The sequence below is a fragment of the Nanorana parkeri genome, unplaced genomic scaffold, assembly GCF_000935625.1.
Source record: "Nanorana parkeri isolate BGI_ZX_2015 unplaced genomic scaffold, ASM93562v1 scaffold1097, whole genome shotgun sequence".
NCBI lineage: Eukaryota > Metazoa > Chordata > Amphibia > Anura > Dicroglossidae > Nanorana > Nanorana parkeri.
In genome coordinates this window covers 542,248-560,087 of record NW_017307365.1, presented here as the reverse complement: position 1 = coordinate 560,087, position 17,840 = coordinate 542,248, and the positions used below count along the sequence as shown (strand labels likewise).

The 17,840-nt window shown below is 39.7% G+C and overlaps 1 protein-coding gene across 1 annotated transcript in view; it reads left to right on the top strand.

The window, feature by feature from the left end:
• The window catches only part of LOC108796348 (cartilage oligomeric matrix protein-like), a 90,010-nt gene that overhangs the window by 12,554 nt on the left and 59,616 nt on the right, over positions 1-17,840 (top strand). The window contains exon 7 of the mRNA XM_018567810.1: positions 17,006-17,270. Coding sequence (XP_018423312.1) covers positions 17,006-17,270 — 265 coding nt within the window. The remainder of the gene's footprint in view (positions 1-17,005; positions 17,271-17,840) is intronic.

Below are 17,840 nucleotides of genomic sequence, written 5' to 3'. Positions count from 1 at the left end.
TATTGACACTGGAAAAACGATATAACCTGAGCTTAATACTAATCGAAAAGGCCTTAAGACTTATTGATACTTGTGCCTACAGTAACAGTAGTTAATTTACTAATGTCAGACACTCCCTTGTCAAGTACTATTCTGGTGTTATTTCAAAAATAAAACATGTCCATTTAAAATATCAAAATGCTTACTGCTGCTCTATCCCCATACAGAAGTGCATGGCATTATTGTTCAGTTCAGCTTGGAGATGTAGTTTAGCCTATTTAGTAGTTAATCTGAAGATTTTGCTACTACTTGAAGGTTGTTGTTTGCTTTCATAATTCCATGATCGACCTTGCTTTGATTGCTGGAAAATATTAACTCACTTTTTATGTTTAATCTCCTGCTGTGTTTGGATTACCAGGATTAGTGGCAAAGTGACCTTTACTAGTTTGAACCAAAAACTCACATTCTGGGCTATAAAAGCCTTCATTTTTCTGCTTAAACATTACAGAGCATTAAAAATACGCATCTAAACCCAAAAACATAAATGCAATAGATTACATTTTACAAGTCCTTAGATATGGTTCATGCATTTTTCCTTTTTTCATGTTTTTACTCTAATTTCACCTGGCAATCCTGTCAAACGCACTTGTTGTTCTAGAATGACAATGCTCACTCATTGTACTGAATTTATGGAGGAGCACCTATTGCTCTCCTCCTCTGCATGACATAGAACTGAATGTTTTGTAGTCCACAGAGGAAAGTTGGGCAGGACTAAAAATACGGCTTGTGATTTTAGGTTAGGACGGGCACAGTACAGAGAAATGTAAGAGGTCATTTAATTTTTGGCAGTATCAACAGGTTTTTTTTATTGCAAGTATCAAACTGATATAACAAAATGCTGTCAATAGTATATTTTAAAGAGCAAATAAGAGAGGCTTGTTGTTAGCGTTTCCATATACACTAATGTCTCTAGTTTGCTTGAACAAGTTCTTTTTGTTCTGTACAAGACATGCTGTTGTATTTTGGTAAACACCTTGAGATTTGCAGATGCCGCTGTGGTTTACTATTCTGACTTATTTATGCATTTTCTTTCATTGTGGTGGAGAGTAGTTGATTTCTTCCATACTTTGCTTGCTGGGCAAGAAATGGAAAGGTTTTGCTTAGTTTTAAATAGATTGATCTCAGAAGTTAAAAAAAATCCTGATTCTTACAGGAGCAACATGAATGCCGCTCCATTATTGGTGGCACACTGAAAAAACAATGTGTTGGGCCCCGCACAGCATAAAGCCATTAGATAACAGGTAACTAACAATGCTAGATGCCAGGGGACACAAGCAGATATAAGCACTTAAAATGAGCATATAAAAAGCTAAACACCAGGCAGATACATACTCAAACACTACTCATCTGAAAGGTGCAGGCACAAAAATGCTATAGTGTGGAGCATGCCATCCATAAGCTAATTGATGCATACTGGGATACATCTAAACTGCATTTTACAATTTTCAGAAAAAAAAATTAGCTTTGGCCGCTTCCATAATCCTCAACTTGTTAATACAGCCAAGTGATCTTGGTGAGCATATTTCCTGATGTCATATATTTTTCAGCATGTTTTTGGTAAGCTATGTGGTAAATTATATTTTGTTAGTAGTTACAAACTTACAATTTGTTAACATGTTTGTTTTTATTGCGGTTGTTGAGCTGTTATTATGGGCAAAGGTCTACACATGATAGATGATACATTATAAATATTGTGTTTAATTTTTGCCAAACCAAGCTTGCTTAGTAAGGTATTATAAAGTAATTCTCTATTTTACAGAGGGCGTTATACACGGTAAAGGAAACATGTCGTTTTTGCTTTATATACTGTAGGTCATGTTAAGTAATTATTATAAGGTTGCTTTCTGTTGTGACATATTAATAAATAGTTCATGCAAAGTTACTAATAGGTCCAATTTAAAACGTATGCAAACGCTAACAATGAATTCATCCTTTTTGCTCCCTTTTGATCTGGTAAATACACCATTTAAATTTGTTTGTTACATCTGTTCAACTGCTTTAATTACAATGGCTGGCCAGGAGCTTCTTGAATGTAACAGGGTGTTTAAAGACAGCCTGTTAGACCTGCCCACTTGTGCACGCCGCACGGTGCACACAAGCGGGAAAACTGTCAAAATATAAAACAGGCAACGATGCCTGTTTACATACAAGCGGTCCAGCAGCTATAGAGCTGCCAGATCGCTTGTATGAGGTTGCGGCTGGTGCCCCCTCTCCGCAGCGCTGGTCCTGAGCTCCGATGTGCCCGGTAACGGCACAACGGCTCTATGACAGGGGATTGGGAGAGCAGCACACAATCTCTCTCTTGGATCTCCTCTCTGGAGTCAGAATGCAGGAAGTGATGTATATTACATCACTTCCGCATTTTGCTGTCACTCTCCGGCTTTAGAAGCTTGAGAGAAGCTGATGAAGCAGATCTATGCTATGATCTAGCATAGATCTATGATCTATAACAATTTTGAAAAAAGAAACAGTTTTTCCTTTTTTATGTTAGGAAACATTTATTATTACCCAATTTTTTGGTAAAATATAAAAGACGGGGTCACGTCAGGTAAATAGACAATAAACATGTCAAGCTTTAAAATTGCGTGTGATCGCGAAATCGGAAAAATTTACAATGCCTAAAATTGGCTATAGATTACGTTTTTAAAAGCTTTTAACACTCATCAGTTTAGTGTTTTCAGTGATTGATGGACCTACAAGGGAAGGGGTTAAAGTCAAGAGACAACCTCATATCATATGACATACTGTATGTCAAACCTGAAGGCTCTAGGACACATTCAGCCTCATCCAAAGCAAAATCCAAACACAAACATCCAACCTAGAGGTTCACAAAGTTTCTAGGAGCATATAAGGAATAGGACATTTCAAACTACAGTTATCCCCGTGCTGACCAGAATCAACAGACCCAAAGATCCTGACAAACCTGCAAAAAAGTGATACAAAGAGACAGGTAAAGTATAGCGGATGTCGGATGTGTAATTTCAGAACATGACATGGTCTCTGTAGATGTTAGCATAATATAATATTTCTGGGTGTAGCTAGGGCTGTAGCTACCATGGGGCGAGTGAGGCACTCGCCTCAGGCGCAGCTGAGAGGGGGAGGCGTAGGCAGGGCTGGCCTGGCTGTGCCTCCTTGCCCCTGTTGCCATAGCAGGTACAGGGCGCCATTGTCAACAGGGGCACCAGGCAACCAATACAGCCACAGTTCGGCAGGGAGAAGAGGAGTGGCACAGGCTCCAGCTTCTCCTCGGATCCCCACTGCTCTTCCCTGCCAGTATGTGTCCTCAGTCTCTTTTTCTATTTCAAAAGGGAAATGTCAGGGGACTGTTTAGACCCCCTGATATTTCCCCCGAAGCCCACCAACACTAGACATGTGCAAAGACATACAATTTGTTTCAGACTAAATAAACGGAAACTAAAAAAAATTTCATTAGTTTCGTCAAACAAAACAGATTTTTATGCTATTTTGGATTTGGCCACAATTGCATTCTGCGCATGCACACTGCCATCCATAGAGCGGGATGCATGACGCCGTGCGTGTGTGGTGTCGGGTGACATAACATCTCTGTTGGGGGGCACAATTTTCTGTTCTTGCCTCGGGCGCCAAAGGAGCTAGCACCGGCTCTGGGTGTAGCAATAAAGAATCTTAGAAATTCTGTGCCTGCAGCTGTTCTGTTGTGGATAATGGGGTAAAAAAATTATATTTTACCTGCATAATATTGAAGATTGGTGTAGCAGGCTGCATGACTCAAAACTCTAAAGAATATCAGCTGTAAGATAAATTGTTAAGTGTACTACAACAATGAAAGAAAAAAAAAAAACATTTAATTTAGCTTACTCTTACAGATCATTTCTGTAGATGTTTAAATATCAATAACACAAAACTGGTCTAAATCTATGTAGAGATTTGCCCATGAGCTCAGCAAAGCACAGCAGACTTGGATTTTGTGAAATTTATCATTACACATCTGCTAACTTTATGAAAAAAATATAAAATAGATGTTGTGGAAATAATTTGTATAGAGATACAGTAAATTGGACTAGCAAAATTAAAAAAACATACATGTGGAACAGTAAAGGGGAAGATGAACAACAGAAATTAAAATATTGGCATATTTGGGGGAATAGGGTTATTGCAGGATGCATAAGAGGAAGATGGATTTAAAAGAATGATGATTTATCCATAATCTCCAGTTTGGACTTCTATGCACAAAATGTAAAAAGAGATATTGAAGAGATGAGGAATTGTGGGTCAAAGAAACATAATTTAACACCACAATAGAGTAAGGCACTAGAGACACTACAGAATAATGAGGATATTGAAATCAAAATGAGTCACAAGTGTTAAAATGTGGATTTAATGGACCGTTATAAAAATTCACTATATTCATGCAGCAACTGTCACCCATTCAAGTTAATGATCGGGTGACAGCCGCTGCATGTACACGCCTGCACACCGCATGTAATGGTATGTTATATGATTACATGCAGTTACAAAAACAATCACTATCCCTGGATAAACAATTGTGTAACCACTGATAGTGATAGATACCTAACTACATGTAATCCTTTCACATATGATTACATGCGGTGTGCAGGCGTGTACATGCATCTGTCAACCGATCATTCATTTGAATGGGTGGCAGTTGCCGCTTGTAACATATGCAGACATTAACACTGGCACCGTATATAGTAGCGGCCCCCGTCATTCCATGAAGCTCTCTACGCACTGTTGTTGTACCAATCTGAAGGCCACCTGAAGTTTGGAGGTCTGTAGCTATTGACTCTGCAGATAGTGGACGGCTTCTGCGCACTGTGCACTTCAGCATACGCTGACCCTGCTTTGTCAATTTACGTGGCCTACCACTTCGTGGCTGAGTTGCTGTTGTTCCCAATTGCTTCCACTTTGTTATAATACCGCTAACAGTTGACCGTGGAATATTTAGTAGCAAGGACTTTTCACGGAACACCTGAATCCAATGATTTGGAGGGGTGTCCCAATACTTTTGGTAATATAGTGTATGAACAGATGTGCCTTAAATTGCTAAAAAGTCCCTTGTGGTATAAAAAAAATGAATGGCGGTAGAGCATTTCAGGATGGAATAATAGGAAGACGTAAAAGACAGCCATTCGAAAGTTGAAATGCCCCCTCCTTTTATGCCCTCCCTAAATTAAGACCTAAAAAATCCCTGCCATATGGCCAATCATTTTAACAGAATATCCAGAATATTAATAAACAATTTAACCCCATGGTCACAAGCCTTCCGAGCTTTATTAAACATACTGGAGACTTATAGTTACATAGTGGGATTGGACTTAATAGAGCAAGGGGGTGTTTGGATCCCAGATAGGTTTTTTTTTGGTGGGATTGGACAAAGAAGCCCTCTACTCTAGTATCCCTCATGGCAAGGAACTAGAAGTGGTGGGAGAGTATTTGGATCAGCATGACTTAAAGGAGAAAGGCACATAGTGGCTTTCTACTAAAGTAATCAAAATGCATTCTTACTCATAATAATTTTTTTTCTGTTTGGCAAAACCAACCACACCCAGGTTCAGGATGCTACAATGGGTACCACTTGTGCACCATTTTACACAAACCTATAATTGGGGTGGTGGGAAAACTGGATATTTTCTGTTAATAAATTCAGGGAATATGTGAATTTTGTAGTATTGTTTTATTGATGTCATGCTGATCTGAACAGATACAAAGTTATTATTATACGAGTTTATAGGTAAACTAAATGATCATGACATAAATTTGGTGATAACTTTTTATTACAGCAAAAAAGTATAACATTCTCGGATTTGACCACAGCAGACAATGAGGAATAATGTTTGACAACAAAATTGTTTTAAAAGGAAACAGCAAGTAATAATATATTAGGAGCTGATCGTCATCATCCTAAACATGTCTTACATGGACTACCAGTTGGCCAGCACCTAAGAATCGAGAAAAACAGTTTGGAGAAAGCAGATTTTGAGAATAAGGCAAAAAATGAAGATTAAGTAAAAGGGGCTATACCAAGAAAGTATTTAAAAAAGCATACAGTATGTGAGGGCAAAACATTGTAAACCTGAGAATCTATTAAATAAAATGAAAAAGATTAGCTTTACCAGAATGTTATTCTACTAATATTGGAAAGTAAATGTATTCACAGGATGAAGTGAAATATATTACCAGGATTGAATAAGAAATTGAATAAGAGATAGTATCCATCAGTATCTACAAGTAAAGGTTTGGAAATGGTGGGTCTTTTCATGAGACACAATGTGAAAATACGGGAATGGCTTATTATGTTAAAGAAGAACTCTGGGATTTTTAAAAATGAACCCTTGCAGCGGGGCTACCCCCGCACTTCAGTGGTTTTGGTATAGGGGCAAAAATAAAGAAGACATATTCACCCGATACTCTGTCCTGCAGCAGTGACCACTCGCCTCTCTCTCCCTCCAATCTGGCTGTGGTATGTTCCTCAGTGTCCTCATGTCTACTGGACCCGCATTAGACAGGATGACTTTGTGGGTCCTTAGGCCACTGGAGCCTGGGGCAGAAGAGGCTACAGAGTCTGGTCTAGCTGGATTTCTTCTTTAAAGTCAGGGCTATCCATGCTGTAAAAGAAAGCCCATAAAAAAATTGCTCTATTTAATCAGGGGATATACAGGTGCAAGAGCTGACGTAACTGCGTGAGAGTCTGTTATTGTTAATTAGTACCCATAAAATGAACTTGTGTGCACTTTTATTATTTTGTCATAGCTTTGCAATATTTATGAATCCCATTTGATGATAATTAGTTATATATTTGTATAGAGAGAGAGACAGCAAGGTATTCATATATCTGTCAAGAAGCTTCTTTGCCTTAGACTGAAAAAATAACAGGTATATGTTAGTGTTTGGGTATCACGCAAAATGGTAAATCATTGATGGAATCCATTGCTAGCATTACAAACCTGCTCAAGCAAATGCAACCCCAATTCCAAAAAAGTTGGGACACTGTGTAAAATCTACAAAAAAACAAAATGCAATAATTTGCAAATCTCATAAACCTATATTTTATTCACAGTAGAAAATAGAAAGAAAAACAATCGAAAAAAAAAAAGTAATTTTGAAATTGATGGCAGCAACACGTCTCAAAAAAGTTGGGACAGGGCCATGTGTAGTATCCTCTCTTCTTTTAACAACACTGTTTAAATGTCTGCGAACTGAGACCAGTTGCTGGAGTTTTGGAAGACAAATGTTGTCTTATTTTTAATTTCAATATGCGCCAAATATTTTCAATTGGGGAAAGGTCTGGCCTGCAGGCAGGCCAGTGAAGCACCAGTTAAGGACTGAAAAATATGTCCTCTGGATGGGAGCATATGCTGCTCTAAAACCTAGTTATATCTTTTGGTATTGATAGTGCCTTTCCTTTTGTCAAAGCTCCACATGTACTAATGCACCCCGCATACCATCAGAGATGCAGGCTTTTGAACTGAGCACTTATAACAAGTCAGAAGGTCCCTCTCCTCTTGAGTCCGGAGGACGGGGTGCTCATGGTTGCCAAAAAGAAATGTAAAATTTTCGATTTGTCTGACCACAGAACATTTTTCCACTTTACGATAGACCGTTTTAAATGAGCTTTGGCCCATAGTAGATGGCAGCATTTCTGGATCATGTTCAGATAGGGTTTCTTTGTTGCATGATGGAGCTTTCACTTGCATTTTTGGATGACATGGCGATCTGTGTTCACAGACAGTGATTTTTGGAAGTATTCCTGAGCCCATGCAGTGATGTCAAAGATCACATGCATCCATTATTACGTTTTGACTTTGTCCCTTGTGCACAGAGATTTCTCCAGATTCTCAGAATCTTTTGATGATATTATGTACTGAATATGATTATATATTTAAAGTCATTGCTATTTTACATTAAGGAACATTATTCTGATATTGTGTGACAATTTTTAGACGCAGCTTTTCACAGATTGGTGAAACTCTGCCCATCTTTACTTTTGAGACACTCTGACTGTCTAAGATGCTCTGTTTATACCCAATCATGTCACTGACCACTTGCCAATTAGTTGTTCTTCCAGCTCTTCCTTACTCAAAATGTTCTTCCAGCCCTTCCTTACCACGTACTTTGCCAGCTTTTTGCTGCCCTGTCCCAACTTTTTTGAGAGGTGTTGCTGCCATCAATTTCAAAATTACCTTATTTTGTTCTTAAAATGGTACATTTTCTCACTGTAACATTTTATATGTTTTCTTTTTTCTATTGTGAATACAATATGGGTTTATGAGATTTGCAAATCATTGCATTCTGTTTCTATGTAGATTTTACACATCGTTCAAACTTTTTTGGAATTGGGGTTGTAGAAATGCAAATCAGTTACTAAAAAAAATGCTAATTTCCCTTGACTAGTGAATATAGGCACTAATTATAATTTTTTTTTGTCTTACATATAATGCATCCAATTTTATGTAGAGCCTTCTCCTATGCATAACAATTACACATCATCCCAACTTTTCTGCAATTGGGGTTGTAGATAAGCAGATATATAGGACCTTGTGCAAATGAATTACTAAAAAAATATGCTCATTTCCCTTGACTAGTGAATATAAACACAAATTGTTATATTTTGTCTTTCACATGGTGCATCCAATTTTTATGTATAGCCTTCTCCTGTGCATAACTATGGCCTGTTGGAACTATTTAAAATGTTTCTATCCAAACAATAATTTTTCTGCGCATACAAGGAATTCAACATAGAATATAAGCTTATTTAAGAGAACTCTAAACCAAGATAAGGATCTTTATTTTTCACCAAATAGCTTTTTGTGTTGATCCCATATGCAATAGGTATGTATAAAACATGTTGCATTACTGCATTATATATTTTTAGTATTATTATTATCATTATTATTGATGCACTCAAGTAACATGTTTTATACACAGCCATCTGCACTGTCACTCCTTTTCTAAAATCTGCATAAGGATATGGATGTTTGGATGGGATGCTGAGCTAGTGTTTTAAAATTGTAGCCAAACTTGACCTTCCTCCAAGGGAAAAAAAATTCTGAAGTGGAACGACTTATACTTTAAAAACATAAACAACCTGACTTTGTGCAAGAGAAGCAGCAGACTGTGCAGCATCAATAGCTTACTATGATTCCACTAATATTCATGATCGCATTTCATAACTTTTATGGCTACTGTCAGTTATCTGGAAGAGGTAAGTCATAATTTCTCCTGTATTACATAAGCTCAGCTTGTTCATTTGTATGAATTTCTTCTATTACTCCCAAGTAACTGGCATATTCTGCATGAACTGCATAGTAGAATAAGAAGAGTGTAATGTATAGATAGGTTATGTGAGCAGAGTGTACTTGTGTTAAGTGTTGTGAATTAATAACTGTATTGTGTAATTGAAGGAAAATATTTTCTCCATAAGAGGATATAAAAAGAAAATATAAAACTACTACAATTTTAGTTTTATCCCTGGTAATAATTCTAAATAATATATTTTTGGCTACACTTTTAATTAATTATAGATAACCATGGTAATTTCTCTTGCTAAGTATATATATTTTTTCGAAGGGAATATTCTTCATCAACGTCTGGACTGTTGAAGGATGGCTCTCTATTACTTACAGCTTAAATGTTTTTTACATCATTATAACTTATGAATTATGTGAACATAATATCGAAAAAAAAATTAAATTATTTTGTTTCTACTGGCTTCACTAATGCATTGGTTACAAATAAAGACAAGCACTGGAGGAGGAGTGCAACTGAACCTAATGACTGGGTTTGGGGAATTTACAAGTGACGCATCGATCCTGTTGCCACTTCATGGGCTGTTTCATCACATTTATGACACAAATCAGGGTTTCATGTTAAAACAGGAGTCTTAATAATACTTGAGAAAACAATAAAACTGACGTATCTAAATGTCATGCCACAGCTCAGCCTAATTCATCTAGTTAGGGACATGAAGCAGCAAAAGATTTGAAGCTTAATTCACAAAGCTTCCCACAAGGATAAGGATCTTTATTTTCCACTATCATTTTCAAATCTGTTCAAAATAACAGTCTTTTTTTTTCTAAAATAAATCTGGCCATACACCTTACAATTATCTGCAGATTTTCTGTGGTCAGGTGGAAAAGGTGCAACAGATTCCTCCATCTACACTTAACTGTGTGGATGGAGTAATCTCCACCTGGGCCAATCTGTTGCACTTTTTCCATCTGACCACAGAAAATCTGCAGATAATTGTACGGTGTATGGGCACCTTAAGGATCCTTATCCTATGTTATCCTTATCTTTGTAAATTGAGTTTTATCTGCTAATCAATCTAGATTTGTGGTTTCAATTATCTAGAGCCAATTAGTTTTATAAGGCTGTCCAAAGCAGAGTTTGGAGAATATGGATTTGCAGTGGTATAAATCATTTTCTGTAACCTACAGCCAAGACCTTACAAAATGATTGGAGCAAATTATTATTATGATTTACATTTTTATTCAAGTTTTAGTATGTACACAAAAAGAAAAAATACATTTAAGTCAGCAATAACATTAACATTAGCTGAAAAGCAATTGACTTTGCTCCATTTCCGAAGGAGTTCTCTAATTTCCCGGTATAGTGAGGTAAAATTAGTCTTATATAGAGAGATCACACGGGGGGTAAGATAAATACCTAAATATTTCAATTTATCCACTTTCCATTTATACTCGAAGGAAGACTGTAATAAAGACAGTGTTTCCTGTAGAATATGAATTGCCATTGCCTCGGATTTAGTCAGGTTAAGTGTATACCCCGAAATGGACGAATAGGTGGCCAATTCCCTGTGTAGGTTAGGTAGAGAAATAAGGGATTTTGTCAGTGTCAATAGAATGTCATCTGCAAAAAGTGAGAGTTTAAAAGTCTGATCTCTAACTTGTACACCTGAGATGTCTGGGGAATAAATAGCAGGGGGGATAAAGGGCATCCCTGACGGGTGCCATTATGTATAGGGAAGCAAACAGATAGTGCTAAGGGAAGTTTGATGGCTGCGGACGGAGTTGAGTATAGATTAGTGATAGCGTCCAAGAAAGGACCCTGTATCCCCATGTGTTCCAAAGTAGAGAATAGGAATGACCAACTAAGACGGTCGAATGCCTTCTCGGCATCTAGAGTAAGTATCAGAGATTCCGTGTCTGTAGAGGTAAGAATTTCAATAAGGTCTATTGTATGTCTTGTATTGTCTCCGGATTGTCTGCCTGTAACGAATCCGACTTGATCTCCGTGTATCAAAGATGGAATGAGGGGGCTCAGGCGTGTTGCTAGCAATTTGGAAATTTTTTTTTAACTCTGAGTTTAGGAGAGCAATTGGTCGGTAATTGGAACATTCCAAGTGGTCCTTTTCGGGTTTCGGGATTACAGTGATGTATGACGTAAGCATAGATAGCAAATTATTATTAAATAAATGTTAGAGCACAACCAATGTTTTTTGTTCATTCAACCTAATGTAAATTTTTTAATGTTGTTTCAACTTTGTCCTATCATAAATACAATTCTGTGTCACCCACAAAACCTACAGTGAGCAGATTAAACCCTGCCAACAACATCATATATAAATTACAAACTTAAAAAATAATCCTTTTGAAATTTTTATTTGGTGTGGTATGGTAGAAAAACCACCCACACCACTGTGGGATGAATCAGGTGATATGGAACACCATGTGGCTCTTAAATGGAAATATTTAGTTTCTTAGGTGTAAAAATGATTATATAACGTACTATAATATAACAGTTTTTGACCTTGATAAACTGTTTTTAGTGACTGATAATGTTTTGTATAATTTTCTCTACATGAACCAAGCTGTTAAATGCAGATTAAATCAGTTGAATTTATTTTTTTATTAAAATACACTTTTTTTTAAAATGAGGAAATACTGTTAAAATTATAGAAAGTTCTTTCCAGCATAAACTGCGACTGTTCCCACTCCTTGCAAGTCAAACAGAAGCAGAGCAGCGAAAGTTCCCATTGCATGATGGTAATTTGGCTTGTATTTCCTGGTTCATGTCCTACCCAGCTATGACATGCTGATGAGAAAGAGTGGCTGCACAACAACAAATCTGTGTAGAATATATTGTAAGGTTACCAGATTTTCAAAATGAGATTAGAGACACTTTAGTTACCATGCCCGCTTTTAAAAATACTCACAATGCCAGGCCTCCATTAATAGCCACCACAATCAAGGCCCTCCTTGATCAAGTTTTAAGAGGACTTAAAGGGTATCTAAACCCAAAAAAAATGTAATATATTCCGGCTTACAAATCATCACATGTTGTGGCTGCATTCATTTTATTTATTTTTTGTAGGCTTTTTCACTTTATTTTCATCTGGTGATCCAGCCAGTAACACATTTCCTGTCTTAGGGAGACTTCACTCTATGGAGGAGCAACAGAGCCACCCTTGAACAGAAGCATTGCCACCCTGTGGGGACGGTAGTGTTAAGTTAGTGCACTAGCATATTTAGATGGACTTGAATAACAAATTAAATCTGAACTCCAGATAACACTTTTTAATCACTTATAGCAACAGGTTTTTATTTCATTTGAGATAAAAAAAATTATGAAATCAATAAAAGCTGACAGTTGTAAGAATCCCAGTGAGCGTTAAATGGTTTGTCTCAACCCTCTAACTGCCACTTTTGTGCAACAGCTTGGTCTGATAAAGATTATTAGTAGGGTTGCACAGATACTTTTCGAGTACCAGTGCCGATACTTGGCATTTTCATGAGAACTACCAGGGTTGCAGTGGTTGCAGCTGCGACCTGGCTCTGGCACTCCACCACTGTCCTGAAATCATTAGTCTGTATTGTTTTAGAAAAACTGCCACATGACAATAAACAAAAATGTATCAGTACTCGTAAGTACTCGGCAAGTACCAGTTCTCGTACTCGCAAAACTGGTATCTGTGCATCCTTTTATTTATAAAAACAAAATTGTACATTAAAACAGAGATGTACAAATCCCAGGAGCTCCGTGTGATCCTTACAAATGACAGCTGCCTCCTAATTTGTGAATTTTTCTCTACTGTAGTCTTGGAGCTCAAAAGTATCGGTACATGTACTCATACTTGTACCGAGTACTGTACTTGGTATCTGTGCAACCCTAATTATTAGCCAAATCATTAGGTGAAAATAAAGAACCCCCCCCAAAGCTAATAAAGCCATGACATCTAAGAATTGGTAAGCTGCGATAAATAAATGTTTGCTTTTGGGTTGTGATACACTTTAAGGCATGCTAAAACACATAGTTCTCTTTAGGGTCACGGGAGGACATATACTAAGCTCCTCCCATGACCTATGCCAGTCAATACACCTTTCTCAGTAATCCATCTACCACTGGTATATGTTGGTTCCAAACATTCCTATTTCTTCACCACATATCCCTTTCTCACACCTCCTGACATGTCCATCATGGCATTCCTCCATCATAGGAACGCCCATTTATCAAAACTCCACCCCCCCTGCAACCATTTAAAAATTCCCCGCAATATCACCTCTCCCCTACCATGGCTTGAAAAAGAAGAGCAACTCTTTGAAGCGCGTTGCCATTAAAGAAAGGTCCGCACACTGCCTCATTGTGAGTTTTATTCTTATTTTGCACCTCAGACGCCACTGTCACTCTCCCTCTGAGACAGCTGAACACCGCTGCTTCCACAACCCGCCGCACCGCGGGCAGACCTATGCTCGCATGCGGCTGACAAGCCGAACTGAGCTGCCACTTCTCCCTCTCTCATGGAGAGTATCACTGGCCTTTGATAATCACCTGCTCACTCCTCTCTCTCACCCCACCTCCACTGCTGAAAAGACTTTAGTTTCCAGGGCTATACTCACCGCTGCCCTCTCAGGCTAGGGTTGCCACCTTTTCTTCATGCGAAACCCAAACACTATAGCGTCGCATGGCAATTTTTGGGGGGAGAATATAGGAGAAGCAAGGAGAGATAGCCAGGAGAGAGAGACAAGAGATATATTTTTATGTTTCATGTATTAAAGAAAATAAATGTAAGTATAATTCTTCCAGATATTTATTAACACTCACAGAGTTCACAGTACCCCCCTGCCCCCCGGTGTTAAACTTTTCTCTTCCATGATCCATTGCTGATTCTCTGCAGCTTACAACCGCCAGCACTTCCAGATAATGCAGACATTCAGCTAACATGCTGCATTTTTGTGTGTTCACACTGAGCCGGAACGCAGGCAATGTTTTGCCACCCGTCTGATTTCACTGTGCCCCCTCCTGCCCCAGAACGAAGGGGGGAGTTTAGTGTGCGCTTGCTGTGCATTCCAGCATCTACCGGTCTGGAATGCACCGCAGTTGGTGTGAACAAGCCCTTAAAAGTGCTGTGCGGTGGTGCACTTGGCAAAAATAGTGTAGTGGCACCTCACTGGAAAGCAGAGTATTGTGTTAGCCACATTGACTTCCAGAACACAGGGGGAAGTTTTGTGAGCAATTGCGGTGCGTTCCAGCAGCTACCGCTCTGGGACGCACTGCAATTGGTGTGAACAAGCCCTTACACACACACACATTATATATATATATATGATTTTTCATTGTTTTGCACGTTTGTCACACTTTAATGTTTCAGATCATCAAACAAATTTAAATATTAGTCAAAGATAACACAAGTAAACACAACATGCAGTTTTTAAAAGAAGCTTTTTTATTATTAAGGGAAAACAAAATCCAAACCCACATGGCCCTGTGTGAAAAAGTGCTTTGTTCCTGGATTTCTTTGGATCTCGACATGATGTGTAGCTTTTGAGGATCTTTTGGTCTACTTCACTTTGTCAGTCAAGTCTTATGTAAGTGATTTCTTGATTGCGAACAGGTGTGGCAGTAATCAGGCCTGGGTGTGGCTAGAGAAATTGAACTCAGGTGTGATAAACCAGAGGTAAGTTATGTTTTAACAGAGGGGGGTGGGGGGCAAACACTTTTTCACACAGGGCCATGTGGGTTTGGATTTTGTTTTCCCTTAATAATAAAAACCTTCCTTCCCTCTCCCCACCCCCCCCCCCCCAGCTCCACTGGGACGGGAGGGGATATTGTAACACATGACAAATGATGAGGGCACAAACAAAGGAATACAAATACTCCCCCTTAACCTCCAACAGGAAGCAGTTCTCTGACAGAAAGAAAATGATCACAGAACAGGAGAACTTACTGTGAGGAGCTCCACCACAGATCGCACATGTCAGCTCCCAGCCTCCAACACAGTGCGCCTCAGCAGTAGGACCCCGGGGCTGGCTGCCCGATCCGCCTGAACTTCTGACATCTTGTGTCCGGGGCTCAGCTGACTTGAAAAACGGAAACAAGATTTCAAAATCGGACTGTCCGGGTGAATCCGGGTTGCAACCCTATCTCTGCCTTTTCACGTACCCCCAACAACCCCCCCTCGATGTGGAGAACGGTCAGTGTCTCCTATGCATGAAGCCGCCCTGCAACGCAGATAGGACTCCTGAGGATCAAGCTCACCCTTCGCCCCAGCATTACCACCATTGCCTGTCTGTGTCAGGACATGGTTTTTGTCTGAACTTTAAAGATCAAAGTTTCAATCAAAAGGGGATCCACAAGTTTTGAATGTTGCACTCAACATGTGAGCATTTCTCTCCATTTCTTTTACGGTCTCCAGATGATTATTAAAGCCTGTCAAACTGGTTGATGCGTTTCACCCCTCCCACATGGGGCTTCGTCAGGTTCATTACCCGCCGCCCGGCTTCCTGACTGGCCCGGAAGCCTGCTCCATGTTCCCTTGGGGCACTGCAAGCTCCGGTATCGGAGCATTTGGGCGAGTACGAGTACTCAACCAAATACTCGGTATTGGCACCAATACCATTTGGACGAGTATGATTTATGATGGTAATGGGTGCACATAGTTAACTGTGGCTGGCACTAATTTCATATAATACAAATTCAACATAAATTTAATATCATACGCTTAGGTTTGTCACAGGGTATTTTTTAAATATTAGAATTATTATTAAATACATTTTGATTGCTAGAAAACATAGTCAAGTTTAAATCAAGGTCATTTCCCTGCACACAGGAGCGTAACTAGAAATCCCAGGACCCCATAGCAAAATTTAGTATGGGCCCCCCTGCCTAAACCATGAGGTGCTGCCACTGCTGACTTCTCCCGGCTGGGCTTGTGTGCTATTTGGGGGGGGAGGCAAGCGGTGTAGAAGGGGAGCAGGAAGCAGTGATGGGTGGAGGTGCATTCACTGGGGCACCACAGTAGCGCCGGCCCTGCATGCTACAGACAGTGTTTCACAGCATCCACTAGGAAATTTAACCTGGCACAACGTTGAGAATCTCAATAGAGTTCTTAAAATTCAAAAGCTGTAGGAGAGATTCCCATCTGGAGTCATTCTAAGGGCTAGTTCACACCAGAAGCAGTGCGTTTCCGGTCTGCTTTGGTGCTGGAACACACTAGATCGCATCCTGGCCGCCTCCATGCATTCAGGGGTGGGAGGGGGCGTGGTTGCCCACACCCAAATGCATGGCACATCAATGCCTGCGTTCCGGTCAGAAAAAATAGTGCATGCATTTCTTCTGACCGCTCCGGGCCGGAACACAGGCATTGATGTGCTACGCGTTTGGGTTCTGGCAATTGCACTGCAGCCAGGGGGGTGTAGCTGCGGTGCCATTGACTTCAATGCACCACCACGCCCCATCCCTGAACGCAGGGAGCCAGCCAGGATGCGATCTAGTGCGTTCCGGCACCAAATTGGCCCGCAACCCACTACTTGTGATGTGAACTAGCCCTGAAAGTATTCTTAAAGCTGAATGCCAATTATACTTATAAATTAATCTTACATTGCCCCCACCCTGCATGGTTTAACTGCTTGTTTAGTTTAGAGGGTGATGAATGAGGTGTTACACCTATCTTAACTTGCCTTACTTACCTTCTCACTCTTAGTTGACTTCTCTGCTGCTGCCCTTGCAGGTGCTGCCACCGCTGACTTCAACTGGTCGGGCTCGGTGTGCAGAGGCAGTACTGCCGCTACTGAGCTCTGCTGCGGGACTCGGTATGCGGGGGGTGGAGGCGGTGCTGCCGCTCGGTGTGCAGGGGGTGGAGGCACTGTGCTCTGCTGGCCTGGCGCGGGGTGTGGGAAGAGTGGAGTACCTCAGCCCTGCTCCTGACCTGCTCCTGACCCGCTCCCCAGCCCCCTGTCCTTGGCCCAATAGCGACTGCATGGGTCTCTATGGTGGTAGTTCCGTCACTGGCTGCACATGAACACATATCCCTGTTCATTTCTCTTATTTAGTCATATCTGTATTTCCCTGGCCATTTGTGTGCAATAAGAAAAACATGTTCTGATTAGCAGAAGTGTTACTCTATTAGCAACATAAAATCCCATTATCAGTGTCTCAATCTTTCTATGGAAACCATTTTTAAACGCATGCAATAAAACTGTGTAAAATGTATGTGTGCCAAGAAAAACATTTTTAAATGATACCCAAGGGGAAATCTCAAATATTTGATGGTACTTGCAACCAGTTGAACAACAGAGCAGTGGTTTCTAGCCTTTGGAATAATGCCAGAATAGCAATTATCTTGATAACTAAATTACAGGTTGATTTGCTATATAGCACTAAATTACATAGCTGCTTAAAAGCACTCACTAGATTATTAGTAATGTGCCATTATGCACTGTTCACTTGCAGCCTGGAGGAAAGCAGTAAGAAAAATAGCTGCTGGGCTTAAATCAGCAATAATGTCTGCTCTGCTGTAATCTAATGTCTTTCTTGAATATAGAAGAAGCATAGAGGGTTAAAGT